Raw genomic sequence first — 15,696 nt, 5'->3', positions numbered from 1 at the left:
TCCAGGAAGACTCTTCCTCTGCTGAAATCACTGCTAGCCAGCCAGCTGACTGATTAACCAATCACTCTTGCCCCTGGGAAATATTTTGAAAATACCTGCCACCTGGACAAGCTGATCCCTTCCAAAGGCAAAAAGAAAATTGCTCTTCAGAAATATTTTTAGTGAATCACCTCTGGCAGGGATGTGGTAGAGGGTGTCTTTGTCAGAAGTAGGGAATCAACCCCAACTTTCATGTCACTTTGGTGGTGGGATTGTACGTAAGGCCCCCTGAAAACATGCAAGGAGCCTCCGTCAGAGTATTGCGGCTGGGTGAATGGTTATCACTTTGCTGGTTATTACTGTTGGAGATCAGCTTCCCAGAGGCGAGGTTCTCTACTGATTGCGGCACTGGATGGCAGCTCTGGAGAGCTGAGTGCTGTTCCTGTCTCTGCTGCATGACCGTGGGCAAGTCGTGTCGTCGCTCTGTGCCTCAGTTTCCCCTCTCACCCTTTGTCTACTTCTTTTGTAAAATCTTCGGATCTTCTTACTTTGTGTCTATGCAGTGACTAGCACCACTGGGCCCTGGTCTCAGATGAGACCTCTAAGCGTTGCCTTAATAAAATATCATGATAATAAATTCAGACACGATGTGTGAGGCAGAGGGAACTAGACTCAATTACACTCTGTTACTTATTCCCACCTACTGCTGTGTAAGAATGTCTACACTGGTGCAAATTACATGTGGTGCATGAGTTAAAGCCTCTTACATGCCATTAGAGTCAATGGCCTAATTCAAATATAATATATTTAATAAAAATGTATGCTCTAGTTCAAAAGGAATTAGTTTGGGGAAGTTCTATGGTATGTTCTATACAGGAGGTCAGACGTGATCATCTAAGAGTCCCGTCTGGCCTTGGAGTCTATACAAAGGGAGGGGTGAATGACACATTAAGTGGGTATGCAGTACAGCAGGATCCATGTCTGTCCCAGGATATTAGAGAGACAAGGTGGATGAGTTAATATGTTTTATTGGACCAATTCCTGTTGGTGAGCGAGACAAGCGTTCAAGCCACACACAGCTCTTCTTCAGAGGTAAAAGATATTACCTCATGCACCTGGTCACATTAAATGGGTGTGAGTCTTGCTGAGTCTGGAAGGCGTGTTCTGGAGTAATTTACATGTTGTGGGGCTGCTTAAATTTAGACTACTCCTGGACTTTCTTAGGTCCTGTCTCCATTAGCAAAACTTAATCTGATGCAAATGCACAGATGCACTGAAGTCAAGAAGAGATGAGAACCATTCGTCTTATTCTGTTAAATTATGAGATTAAATCTTAGCAGTGTTGACCTTGTCTTACATAGGTGCCGCATACCCACACTGGGCTCATCACTGGTACACCTATTTCTCTAATGTAGGCAGCACGCTTGACTCACCCCTGAATTTAGCCATTGCTCTGTCTGCCTCTCCCAGTACAGCCAGAACGGCAAGGTGCATGACAGGGTTGGGTGAAACTGCACCAGTGAAACGCTGTCCTTGTAGGGGTAGCTGTTATAATGCTACAAACTGTGGCTGTTCTTTTTTCCTTCTTGGACTAGCCATCTACTCAGTGTATTCTCAAACTGGAGAGCCTACTAGTTCAGAGGCAGGTCATGTGACAGCCTTGCCCGTAGGCCAGTCGTTGGATTCAATAAGATCAGAAGGTTAACATCTCCAAGACTAAAACCAAAATGACGTGAGATGCTCTATGCAGGTGGGACTCAGAGTTCTCCTCTGAGGCCAAACAATGGTTTGAAAACAAAAGCCTGGATGATTTGCCAATAAATTAGGCCAGACCTTAGCACCGTTGGAACTATGCCGGTTGACACCGGCTGAGGATCTAGTCTAAAGGTTGTGATCACTGGAGGAAAAGCCCACTCCTGGGGTTAAACAAGCTCGGGCAAACCTCTCATGTTACGCTCTCCGCAACGTGAGCAACTGTTGCACAGCCTTGCCCGTGATGGTGCAAACTGTCCATTGCATTGTGAGATGGTTTTGACCTTTATTCATTTTGTTATCTATAGGCGTCCCTCTGGTGTTCATCACCGTAGTATCCGGGTTTGCTGTGTGTGGTCACCACCTGTGGAATTCACCATCCTAAGGCTGTTTTTTTTCCCCTCTGTTCACTTCCTTCCTGTAGGTGGGAGCACACCTCCTGGCATCACTGCACCGGCTGTGCCTAGCATCCCATCCCCAATCGGGGTGAATGGTTTCACTGGCCTCCCACCGCAGGCTAATGGGCAGCCCGCCGCAGAAGCTGTGTTCGCTAATGGCATCCACCCTTACCCAGGTAAGCCAAACCATCCCGATTCTCAGACCCAGTTGGTTTCCATCCTATTGAGACAGTCCAGTGCTGATAACTTTATCTGATACGTCCTCTCTTTCTGAGCAATGATATCCTGCTCCAGTGTGTTTCTCTCTGCCATAGGAGCTACCTTGTAGCTGGACACTAAGGTCAGGAGATCTTACCTGGTAAGCAGACCCCATGCACATATGTCCACCCTGCACATATGTGCGGCCAGGTCAAGCTGAAACCAACATGGTGCATGTGTGGCAGTTCTCCCAGGTGTACCCAAAGGGGGCTTGTTCCTGGCTGATCTTGTACGAGCTGTGCTGAGCCTGGCTCAGCTGAAGATTGTCAGCTACATCTCTTATGGCCCACACTTCCGGATCTCCTCCCTGAATTCAGTTATGAGCAGAAGAGTGACTGTGGAAGGAGGACACTGTGGGAGTCTGTCTTGATGGGATGGGATGGGATTGGCACTCAGCTAGCCTGCCTTGTCCATCTCGTGTTGCAACCCATGTGCTGTAGCCGGGGCCTACACAAGCCCGTTCATGTGGTGGATCAGTGCCGTTCACTGACCCCCTGGTCGTATCCTTGCTCAACTCACTTAACAGCCCTGGAGACTGAAATCCTTTATGTATCCACAGAATAGGTCCAGCTCCACACCACAAATATGGCTCAACCCTGCACTGGAGAGACTGCCTCTAGGGTTGAGGGATTAGACCAGTTTGCATAGGCATTCAACATATAGCCTGTTTGCTATGGCTGACACAAAGGGTGTCAGTTGTGAGGTGGTGTTTTTTTCAGGTTTTGGCAGTCAGCAGTGAATGGGGGATATATTATATATATATATATATATATATATATATATATATATATATATATATATATATATATATAATTGATTTGGTACAACCAAGCCAAGGATGCAGCAACATCCCATGAGGCCCACCTATGCACCTAGATTTCTCTGCGGTGCGGTTATCTCACCATAACCATCCATCCCTCTTCAAGCTGATGAGAAGGCATTTCTTGCTGTTTTATACACAATAAAAAAAAATGATTTAAATAAATGTTACTAATTAACACTAACCACCAGCTGGTGTAGGAATGTTTTACTCTGGAGCACGCAGCGATTAATCTAGCTCGTTAGAAAGTTGAACACTGAGTCGGTACTTCAGCCAGTGAGTTTGCCTCGTGCGACACAAAAAGCACTTCTTCCATTTCAGCCATTCCCTTGGACTAGGTGAGCTCAGCCTCGCAGGGAACTTTACTGATGTGCTGTGGGGACGGGAAGTCTTAGGTGATAGAAGCAGAGCTGAGCAGATAATCAGTTATTTCTGTTTGGTGGCTGAACCGAAAAATCCAAAAAATGTTTTTATTTGGGGTCAAATGAAAACGTTTGGGGCTTCGTTTTCTTCCTTTTTCTGGTTTTTCTATCACACACATACCCTTGTTGTTGTTGTTTTTTGGCTTTCTTCAATCTAGCTAAATTTTAAAACAAAATGTCATTTTGCAATAGTTTGGTCAGGTGATCTAGCTATCTAACTGCTCACTTTAGCTAGTCTGTGTATGTATGTAGTCCCGTCACTGTCATGTTTGGAGCAGTGGAAACCTTTCTGTATGCACATGCATGAATCTGTCTGCCTCCAGATCTCATTCCCAACTCCAGTCTCAGCTCAAGCCCCAGGAAAGGTTCTGAGGGTTTTCAAGCTCGGTTATGGTTTTGACATAAGACTGGGTAAAAGTTGGAGGCATCTGTCCAATTTTATGTAAATTTGGGGCTTATTCAAGCTCCAGGTATGTGAATCCAGGCAAAGGTATGTGAATCCAGGCAAAGAGAATGTTTGCACAAACACCTAAGATCTGAGGCAGTGAATGCCACTCACTTTTAGTTACGATTCCTGGTAGTTCTTGGTGAAATTCACCTTCATTTAACTTGAATAATTTGACTAATGAGTTGATTAGGCCCATTGAGTTGTTATACTAAGGGGTCCAATCCGACCACCATTCCCCATGCTAGTCCAAGTAGACTAACAAGGAAGATTTTCAAGATCAGGCCCTTGTGATAAAGCCTGGCAGAACTGCTTCATGGCGGGGTTTTTATTAGTGTTGTTTTATTCCCTGATAGCCCTGGCAGGAAGAGAATTCCTTTCAAATCAAAATCTTTACTGCTTGCCTAGCCCAGTCCTCTTGCTACTTAGAGAAATAGATTTCTAATTTATTTTACCTGGGAAAACCCAGGGCTTATATTAAGGGGAAATAGTTTTCTAGAACTCAATCAAGTTTCATAAAATCTGAAGCTTAAAGCTAGATCTGGTCAGGAATTATTCAACAAAACATTTTGTGTCAGAAAATGCCCATTTGTCAAAACCAAAACGTTTCACAGAAACATATCAGTGTCCATGAAACTTTCATTGGGAAGGATTTCTCAGCTCCAGGATGGAATTTCTGGTCAAATCAGGAGACAGAGAGCAAGTGAGAGAGAATTGGGGTTTTTTGTTTGTTGGTTGGTTTGTTTGTTTACTAAAATATTTCAAAAGGTCTCTGATTCATTCCAATGGGAAAAGAAATCACATTTCAAAACCTGCACATTTTTCACAAAACTGACTTCTTGTTTTCCCACCAGCCCTATATAAAATATTTTCAGCCAGAGATATTGCAGAAACCCAAATCGCTCCCAGGCTGGCCAATCCCAGCTAGTGAGGAGCGACGTGCAAACAATACGATTTGAAAAAACTTGGAACACTATCTGTGCTCTGTGGACCTCTTTGCTATGGAAAATGCAGCGTATTACCAATCAGCTTTTGCCTAACTCTGCTCTCATTGAAGTCAATCAGACGTTTCTCCAGAGATCTCAGTGGGTCAGATTCTAGCCTACTGATTCAGTGCTGCTTGTCCCAATTTGAGATGAGCCCAGAGGACAAGCCTGGATCCAAGCATTCCCAAAATAGGATTGATTTATTTTATTGTGTGTATCGATTCCAACTTCCTCTCTGTACCTGTCTCAGGCTCTGTGCAAATGCCAAAACTTTAGCCATTGCCACGAGGTATTATTGAGGCCAAGAGCTTAGCAGGACTCAAAAGAGGATTAGACACTTATATGGATAATGAGAACATCTACAGTTATATTCGACTGGATAAAAACGTATGAAGGACACAAACCCTCATGCTTTATGATAGAAGCCAACCGCCTAGGGTTAGGAAGAAACTTTCAGTGTTCAGCAGCTTAATCTATCATTGTCCATTATGAGATATCTTGCACCCTCCTCTGAAATATCTGATATTGGCACTGCCTTATACTCCTGTGGTTCAATGGTTCTATATACAACAATTGTAATTAAATTTTAAAACAGGGTATGTAACCATGTCTACACCCATAGATTGCACAGGAAAAAAACACAGATCTCCCGTAATATATATGTTCACAGCCCCAAACCACATCTCCCCACCCAGCTTTCACCAGCCTCTGGTTTACAGTATACGTCTGGCACAAAAATGTCCAGGAACATTTATTATTATTTATTTATTTAGCAGCATATATAGCACCTTGTGACCCAATTCATCTCTCCGTTACTCTTCCGTAAACGCTGAACAATTCCACTGTGGGTTTATACCATTGTAAAGTTTGGCAGAATTTGACCCACTGCCTTCCTTGCATGAAAATAGCAAAGCATAGAACAACCGCTGTCTTTAGATACATATGGTCCGGAGTGTCAGAATCAATGTAAATTCCATTAATCATGAAGCCTATTTATCTATCTGTCTGTCTGTCTGTCTGTCACACCTAAACTACTCTAGCATTCCACCAAAAATCTTCAATCTTTGAAACATAAAGGCAGGATGACATCATATAATTGCCTTCCCTTTATTTTCCCTTGGATTTTTTTTCTCTGTTCATTTTTCTTAAATAAAAGCTTCAGAACAAAACCCAAAGAGTGCAGTCACAGTAGGTGCAGCAGACACATCTGAAAAGAAATCCTCTTTCTTTTTTCTCTCTCCTCCCTGGCTCCTTTTTACCATTCTCTCCTGCCGGGCAGGCAGAGGACGTGAACCCAATATCATTCAAGTTCACGTTGAACTTTTGAACCCACCGTGTTTGAGAGGGTTTGGAAATTAGGCAACATGAGTGCACCTATCACGGCTTGTCAAGGGTGTGTTCTCAGCCTCCGTGCCTACAGCTTCACTGCACTGTGCTGTTGTGACCTACCAATGGATCCCATGCAATATCCCTGCAGATCAGTCAGCCGCAGGCAAGCTTGCCCTCCTCTCACACCCGCCAAGCCTGGCCAGAATTCACTGTTCTGAGGTTCTCTCACAGTTAGGGATTCTGTCCGGGGAACAAATATTTTCCTTCCCTTTACGCTAATCTCAGGCCATTTGGAGAATTGCGCTAGTTTATCTGCGGGCCCTTTGGCCTTTCGGTGTCTCAGTTCAGAGCGCCATTGAACATGGCAGTGTGTCAGAACAGATAGCAGGAGCAAAAGCCTAATCCTTTGTGCCACGAGATTGTGAGCAACGTCACAGCAACCGCAAAGAGTGCTCACCGGCTCCGGGTTAACAGGAGTGACAGGGACTGCAGTCGGCCGGCGAGGCCTCGTACCAGCTGAGATGAGAGCTGAGGGCTCAGTGCTTCATTTACAGGAGCGTAAGAAATGTAATAAGAAAGATAATGACCTCTTTATGGGCTAGATTCTGTTCTCCGTTGCACCACTAACAGCCTGTGACCCTCGTGGAATTACTCTGGATTTATACCGCGTAATGGACAGCAGAAGTTGGCCTCAGGTAGTGACCATTAATCCCTTTCCTCTGTTACTAATAACTCTGTTGTATACAGTAAAACCAGACAGGTCACATTCTTTCACTAGGTCTCATGCACAAATACGGCGTCACTTTGGAAAATGGGACTGAGGCTCCTGACTCACATAGGTGCTTTTGAAAATTTTATCACAGGCCTCTTGCCCTGCATCTTAGTGATCAAGTTGCTGCTTGCCCCCTTTTTGTGCTGGATGGCGTTTATACTCAAGGACAATACGTAGGGGAGAGGGCAAGTTATAGACCCATGAATTTTTCAAATGAGCCCTTCAAACCTACCGGCTTCCTAAAGCAGCCATTCTGATACATTCATAGAATCATAGAAGATCAGGGTTGGAAGGGACCTCAGGAGGTCATCTAGTCCAACCCCCTGCTCAAAGCAGGACCAACACCAACTAAATCATCCCAGCCAGGGCTTTGTCAAGCCTGACCTTAAAAACTTCCAAGGAAGGAGATTCTACCATCTCCCTAGGTAACCCATTCCAGTGTTTCACCACCCTCTTGGTGAAAAAGTTTTCCCTAATATCCAACCTAAACCTCCCCCACTGCAACTTGAGACCATTACTCCTCGTTCTGTCATCAGCTACCACTGAGAACAGTCTAGAGCCATCCTCTTTGGAATCCCCTTTCAGGTAGTTGAAAGCAGCTATCAAATCCCCCCTCATTCTTCTCTTTTGCAGACTAAATAATCCCAGTTCCCTCAGCCTCTCCTCATACATTGCTACTGAACCAGGCAGATGTCATTGATATGGTTTATGCTACAGTTGAATGGATGACAGTGGGTCTAGAAATCAGGAGCTTTTGGAAACCCATGTTTCCCCCATCTGAGGCAAAGAAGAATCATGTGTGAGGTTTGGGGGTTCACCCAGGCCTGTAAGGGTTTCAGTCACCACCTGCCTTGTAACCCTGGGTGTCTTGTAGCCGTGCAGCTTTGGTCCAGAGCTCTGACCCCAACCGTCTGCCAGAAACTTACAAGCCTCACCCTGTCTTTCCCAACTTCGTTACTCCTGGCAGGCTGCTCCTGGTACCCTTCCAGCTCTGAATCCACCCCAAAATCATCCTACTGCAGGGACCAGGCCCTCTCACTGGGCCCTTGCAGGGAAAGTTGGTGCCTCTCCAGAGTCAGCAAAACATTCCAACCTGTCAGCTTCCTGGAACCACACACAGGTTACTGAACTTACCCAGCACTGATGATTTCTCATGACAGCAGGACAAGTTTATTAACAAAAGAGCGTGGATTAAGTGATACCAAGTAAAAGGGATAAAGGTAGAGGTGGTTACAAACAAATGAAAACACCTCCCTAAAAGTCTAAAACGTAATCTAGCAAGATAGAGTCTTTGTTCAAGATGGTTTCTCTCATCCACAGTCTCCTTTCCGGCTTTTTACTGGGCAGGACTCATCACAGTGATCAAATCACTTGGTTTCTTTGTCTTCTTAAGGTGTAGGAAAAAGATGGCATCTCTCTCTGGCCCTTATATTCCCAAAGGAATTATCTTTGCCCTAAAAGTCAGGAAGGCCTCCTGGCTATTCAGTCTCCTGACTCTCTGTGGGGTACAGGAGCCATGTTAATTCTTTGTCTTTCGAGTGCAGTCTCAGGATAGCCCCCTCTGGTTTAGCTTGACGGCTTTGTTTACTGCTAATATGTAAATTGAAGGAAACCCCCATTCCTTTGTCTAGAACAAACCTGTTTATCCCCTTTACCTGGGCTAGGCTGTCTGGTCTTAAATATGTTCTAGTAACATAACACAGAGAGCATTTATAACTTCACATGTAACCTTGTTACATATATTTCACCATGATATTATGGTGTGTTGTTAGTTTTCAGATGCTACCTCACAAGACGCATTGTGTACAAATATTATTACACTAGTGTGTAAGGTGTGTGAATACATGGGTGCCTCGGGTCCCCTCATTATCTTTGGTAGCATTAGTGGTTATGGGGGCATGTTTTCAAAACCACCGTTTGGTGGGATTTCTGTTCCTAAATTCCCAAGGCGTTTTTGAAAATCTCCTCCCACATCCTCTGTGGGACTCCAGCCACTAGAAGGTGATATGGTTTCACACTCCTGAGCTGGCCGGATGTTGCATCCCTTGTAGCACACATCACTAGCCAGGATGTGGTTTACAGCAATGTGGTCCAGTTCCCAGTCTAGAGCAAGTGGCTCTGGTGAGGATAGATTGCCACTGATAAGGTAGAAGGTAGACAGGCTGCCAGTCTTTTATTAGGGGGTGAGCACAGTGGTGTCAAACCAATTGGCTGGAAGTAAAAAACAGAGAGATTGAGACTGGAAATAAGGCCTACATTTTTGACAGAGAGGGTAATTAACCTTGGAACAATTTACCAAAGGTCATGGTGGATTCTCCATGACTGACACATTTTAAAACAGGATTGGATGTTTTTTCTAAAAGATCTGCTCTGGGAAATATTTTGGAGAAGTTCTAGGGCCTGTGTTATATAGGAGGCCAGACTAGATGATCACAGTGATTCCTTCTGGCCTCGGAATCTGTCAGTCTATGAATGCATGAAAGCCACATGGCAGAATGAAATCAACATAAAAAGCCTCCTGGGCAAGCCTGGTGGGATTAAACACACAGGCACTATGATCACCAACTACACAGGACACCCTGTGGCCTGGGGAAAAAAGCATGGAGATTCAGTGTGACTCCAGCAGGATTTCTCTGGGGGAGTGTTGTGAACCTGGCAGGATCACCATGCAGGGAAAGGATGTCGAAGCTAGTACCCTTGGCAGTTCCTTCACCCACACAGTTGATAAGAGGGCACTTTTAGATCTTTCCCAGGAGAATGCAGCCAAAATCTGCTCACACTGCCAAAATTTTCACCCAAGAGCATCTTCTATCTTGGCTACAGCCACACATATCCACCCTCATATCTCATTGCAAGGTTGATTCCCCGCTGTGCTCTGCCCAGGGTGTGAGCCTGGCTTGCTTGATTCTCTACTTCTCCACTGGGCTCTCTGGCATTCTCTCCTACCCCACCTCTTACACTTGGGAAAAGCTCCCAGCCAGAATCTGGAAAAAGCCCTCACCTTGTCCTCCTTCCAGTCCCTCACCAGCGCTCTCCTCTACAGGAAACTGTAGCCTAATAATGGATAGCCGGGTGGCAAGCTGGGCTCACTGCTCCTGATTGGTTCAGATCTGCCCCCATCCTGGGATGTCTCTTATCCTGCCTCTCCCGCCCTGTGCCCAGGCCTGCTCGTGTCTCTCATCCGCCGGTCAAGGCATCTTTTAGACTCCTTAGGGATGTCCACATGGCCAGTAGCCGCCTGCCGCAGTAGGTCTCCGAGCCCAGGTCGACTCGCGGGGCTCATGCTAAAACCAGCTGTGTGGAGAGTGCTTTTAAGTTGTGTCTCAGGCTGGATTTGTGGCTCTGAAGCACACCCCTTTCCCCTTAGCCCTTCAGAACCCAGGCACCAGCTCAAGCCACAATGTCATTTTTAGCATTGAAGCACAAGCCCCACCTACCCAAATCTGTCGAGCCCCGGTCAGAGGCTCCTGCCGTGGGCTGTGTAGACATACCCTGTACAGCTGAGACTGTCGTTTGCTCTCTGTTTGTACCTCGCACAACAGGGACTCAAACTGTCTAGCCTCTGGGAGCTACCACAATATCTGTGTATTTTAAATAAATAATAATATATCAGGAGACTTGGGCTTTATCCCTGGCTTTGCTATTGACCTGCTGCGTGACCTTGGACACGTCACTTCAACTGTCCACGCCTCTGTTTTCCCTGTGTCTGTTTAGCGTGGAAGCTCTTTGGGGCTCACAATGAGTTTGAATAACACCTTGCACAGCGGGACCCTGGTCTCCGTTGGGGCACATAGGCTTTGCCATAAGACACACAGCGAGTAAAGATAAGAATTCCCAGAGACAAGTTATATTAATTTAAAGCAGGTGGGGCCTCTTACCCCTTCATTTTTCTACTCTGAACATACATGAACATACTCTGAACTTGCCATGTGGACAGGGGCAGGGATTCTCAGCCCTGCAGGAGAGAGGCCAAAAGAACAGGTTCCCTGGGTCTCGTGAGGAGTTTCTCAGTGTGGAGGGCATGGAGGATGGAATAGCATGCCTTTGACAGCACAGCATCCTGCCCCTGTAAGGCGAAATGAGACCAGAAAGCACAGGATCGGTCGCTGTTTTCTGCCGGATCAGCGCATTCTTTCTGTTATTGCAGTTATTGTTGTGTCTGAATACCTAATTAATTACAACAGTAAACGCTGGCTTCTTTAATCACAGCATCAGCTGTCCTAATCAATCTTAATAATATGGAATCCGTACTATGGCACCCATGAATTTTAATCTACATAAATTTCTTAAGACCTCTCGCAAGCTTGTTGTACGAAATGATATAATTATGGATATAGATTAGGGCTGTAGAGAGTGATTTAAATTGGATTTAAGGAGAAGGTGACTAGAGTCCTCCCACTCGTTTATTTATTTATTTATTTTGATCCTGACCTTGCAGAGGGTTTCTTTTTGTGATTATTTTATTTCCTTCTAAACTGAAAAGCGGGTAACAGCGTGGCCTGCTTTTCTCACCTGACTTCACCATACTCAACCCCAAATACACACTTTCAATATCCACCCCTCTGGAACCCTGTGAGAGGTGACATGGTCTTAGCACCGCTCGCGGATTTATTGGACAAGTTTCTACAAGGCTGCGCAAAAGGTCCCGAAGCCGCAGCCTGAGGCAAGAGCCCCTCATCGTATAGATAAGGAATGATCGTGCGAAGCACAGAAAAACAGATTGAATGAAATGAATTCCTTTTACTTGGCTGTTATTGACCATTTTGAGGCAGAGAATGGCGAGATGAGAGAAAGTTGCCCTAGATCATTCCACGGAAGTGAAATCACTGGCTCTGATAGGGCGACCTGAGGGTGCTCAGCAATACAGCTGGGGGAATTTTTTTGACAACTAGTAAATTAATTGAAAAATGAATTTTTCGGGGCAACAAAACTATTCATCAATTCGGGTCGAATTCAGCAAATAGTTTCAAACAAAAACAGAACAGGATTTTTTTTTAAGTCAAAATGATTCGTTTTAGCCCGATTGAAATGAAACAGTTTTGACTTTTCGTTTGGCAATGGCATTTCATATAGATATGTCGCTAATTTATAACAACCCCCCCAAAAAGTGTGGGAAAAGCCCCCAAAATGAAACAAATGGGGGGAGGGGAATCCTTTGGGGTGAAATAAAATGCTTCATTCCACTCAAAACAATTTTTTTTTTCATTTTGGGGGGAAACAAAAAAAAAACTCAGTTTCATTTTGAACTAAACCCAATTTTTTTTCAGATATTTCAATTCAGTCCCAGAACCGAAAAATCAGTTCTTTGCTGCATTCTGCTCCACACCTCACAGGAGCAAAGACCTCGCTTAAATCAAACTGAATGGATTTCAGCAATAACAGTTGCTTGGCAGCCTGTACGCTGCATGTGTTTAAACCTGACCTGGGACAGTGAAATTACAATACTCTGGATACATTGGACCTCAGGGCCCAATCCAAATCCCACTGAAGAAAATGGAGAGCCTCCTATTTACTTCAATGGGAGCTGGATCAGGCCCTAATCTTAATCATCTCATCTACACCAGTGTAACTCTATTGACTTCAGTTCAGCTCCTACTGATTTACCCTGAAATATAAGAGAGCAGAATCCAGCCCTTTTTGTATGTAGTCAGTTTCACCTTTTGGTTACCCAGACACTGGCTAACTTGCAGCTGTTGTGTTTGAGTTACTGATGCCTGGGGAGGAATGGGATATTTATTACATCTTTTTCAAAGCACTATTTTCACTGAATTTCTTTTTAAGAAAACGTATTAGATTCTGTAACCATCATCCCCATATGTTCCTAGGGAAGCTAAATATTGGGCCTAAAAGCAGCTGGGTGTCCCTTTAAAAAGCAGATAAACGTTACAGTGGCATGAAAGCTTCCTGGCATTTATTTGAAAGCGCTGGGATTTCGTGCTGACTTTGGGAAGTCATCCTTGGGGTTTTTTTTGGCATTGGGCAAAGGATTCAGAAAGCGACATTAATGGATCTACTTTCTTTGAAGGACTTGGGAGTCGTTTCTTGACTTCTGCCTAATGAATTAGTGCTGCCTTCGTTAAATTTATATTTATGGTCGTAAAGTAGGACATTGGCTTACTTTATGTCTCCAGGTTTATGGAAGGTTATCTGCCGTGGTCACCTTGTGTCATCTTGGCCAGGGTCATCTTGCAAAGAGATGATTGTATCTGAGCAGGACTTTTCCCGTAGAGATATGGAAATGATCAAATTAATATCGAGGCAATCTCCTTTCCTCAGTCTCCTGTCCAGGGATAAGGCTCTTGCCCTGAGCTGCCAGCAAAAGTTACTACTAACATCTGTTTGCACAGTGCACCTTTCTCTTGCATTTACTGGGCCAGATCCTCAGCCGCTGTACATCAATGTAGCTCAAGAGACTTAAGCAGAGCTAACGTAACCTCCACCAGCAATCTGGCCTTTTGAGATCAGCTGTAAACAATTGCCTTTTTCCTTTTCTGACACCATCTTCCAGATCCTCAGAGTGTAAGTGACACCAGCTTAGACGCCCTTGCACATCGGCCGAATGGGTGTAAGAGCTATGCGAGTCTGACAGCAAGGGAGTTTGATTGCAAGGGTGTCTAACTTATACTTCTGTATGCAACATCTCTGAATTTGGCCTATCATTTCCAATGCTGTCAGTCCAACGCCTTGCACCATGCTAACTTCAGCTTAAGTTTGGTTGTAAAGGAGAAGACAGTGCTACAGAAAAGAGAAGTGGGTCTACGCAGAAAGGGAAGGGGAAATGCCACAATGAACAGAAAAAAGAAAAGGAGGACTTGTGGCACCTTAGAGACTAACAAACTTATTTGAGCATAAGCTTTCATGAGCTACAGCTCACTTCATCGGATGCTCAAATAAATTTGTTAGTCTCTTAGGTGCCACAAGTCCTCCTTTTCTTTTTGCGGATACAGACTAACACGGCTGCTACTCTGAAACCTGTCACAATGAACAGAGCTGTTCCATTACCACAGCTGAACCCTGCCAGTGAAAGGATGCTGGATGCCCTGGGACTAGCCCCTGTAAAATGTGGAACATGTGTTAATGGGCATGTATGTGGTGAGTGATAAAACAAATCCCTGCACACACTCTTATGTTAGGACACAGAGAATTAATTCAGACATCCGCTTCACTTTGAATTTTAATTAGAGATATGAACCCCAGCCAAAACCCAAGATCCAAACATAACCAAACTCTGGGAAAGTTTGGATCTGGATGTGAACTGTGTGGCTTGGGCCCATCTTAAATCCTAACTCCTGTTTCATTTCACTTATAGGTAAATTGAGATACAAACTGGCTGCAATACACATTAACATAGCATGGCTCTGTCTCCCTCTAGTGCCTAGTCTGTGCTGAGAGCTTTATGAATCTGCTATAGCTTTTGAGCTAAGGAAGCTGGGTCCTTTAGCTCAAGCAGTAGAAGCTTTCAAATCCACCGGTCCAAGGTTCAGCCCCACAGACTAGGATTCAGCCAGGGCCATCATTACACTACCGATCTTCCACCTCATCGTCTTTTCCCAGGGGTCTGGGCAAGGAATAAGGTACAGAATTAAGCTGGTTGTATGGTTCCCAGAGCCCCACGCTGCTGAAGTGTTGCCTCCCTGCAGGTCTCTTTACTAGTGTGGAGATACAGGGCATCGCCTCTCTCCGTGACCCCACTCCCTGGCTAGCAGGTCTGTACAGAATGACTGGGGCTGCACCTATGCCCAGGTGCCAGCAGTAAGGCGAAAGCATTAGACTCCTGCATCTTCCTTACCTGTCAGTAACGTTCCAGGGGCCCGATCCAAAGCCTACAGAAATCAATAAGGAAACTTTCCATGGGCCAGGGGGAATTCTCCATGTGATCCGTGGAGAGATCAGCATCAAGTGAGAAACCCACAGTTTCACGGTTTGATAATGCCCATGCTGACAAGTCTCCTAAAGGTAGAGGAAAATTACGAGCTCTAAAAGCTTTGTGTGGGAGGGACCAGAGCTGCATTTAGGGGCCTGTTGTTGCAAACCCTTTAAATAAAACATGTTGCCATGTTTTAATATTTATTCTTAAAAGGTTAAAAGTAATTTAAAATTAAGTTTCCTAAGATGATTGCCTTGGCCCTGATGACGAGAATGTGGCTTATAGGCTAGGTGAGCTTCCCATGGATGCTGGAGACAGACCAAGGGATCTAGGAGTCGGGAAGCCTGCTTCTGTTCCTAGCTCTGCCACTGAGTGGCTATGTGGTACTGGACAATTGATGTCCAGTCTGATTGTCAGAAATGAGGAGTAGATTCCATAGGGGCTGCCGGCGTTTGTCATGTCTGTGAGAGCCAGCCCTCACGAGCCTCTCTGTGCCTTAGTACCTTTATAAAAGGAGGCTCCAGATTAGAGCGGGGCAGAGAAAGATAATTCCACAGAGCTGAGGATTTAGATAGCTCGAAATCTGGTTTTTTTCCGATTAGGAACGAAAACTACAAATTTCAAAATTCTCTGTGAAAGGGGATGGAGACGTAGGGTCCCTGGCCAGC

The 15,696-nt window shown here is 45.0% G+C and overlaps 1 protein-coding gene across 16 annotated transcripts in view; it reads left to right on the top strand.

Moving 5' to 3' along the window:
• The window catches only part of CELF4 (CUGBP Elav-like family member 4), an 870,133-nt gene that overhangs the window by 764,476 nt on the left and 89,961 nt on the right, over positions 1-15,696 (top strand). For all 16 annotated transcript variants that reach the window (XR_006291039.1, XR_006291038.1, XR_006291040.1 and 13 more), the window contains exon 8: positions 2,156-2,305. Coding sequence is in view for 13 of the 16 variants with exons in the window: in XM_043547126.1 (XP_043403061.1) it covers positions 2,156-2,305 (150 nt within the window). In the remaining 3 variants the exon portion in view is untranslated. The remainder of the gene's footprint in view (positions 1-2,155; positions 2,306-15,696) is intronic.

The sequence above is a fragment of the Chelonia mydas genome, chromosome 5 (assembly GCF_015237465.2).
Source record: "Chelonia mydas isolate rCheMyd1 chromosome 5, rCheMyd1.pri.v2, whole genome shotgun sequence".
Classification (NCBI taxonomy): Eukaryota; Metazoa; Chordata; order Testudines; family Cheloniidae; genus Chelonia; species Chelonia mydas.
This window is presented reverse-complemented; position numbering and strand designations above follow the sequence as displayed.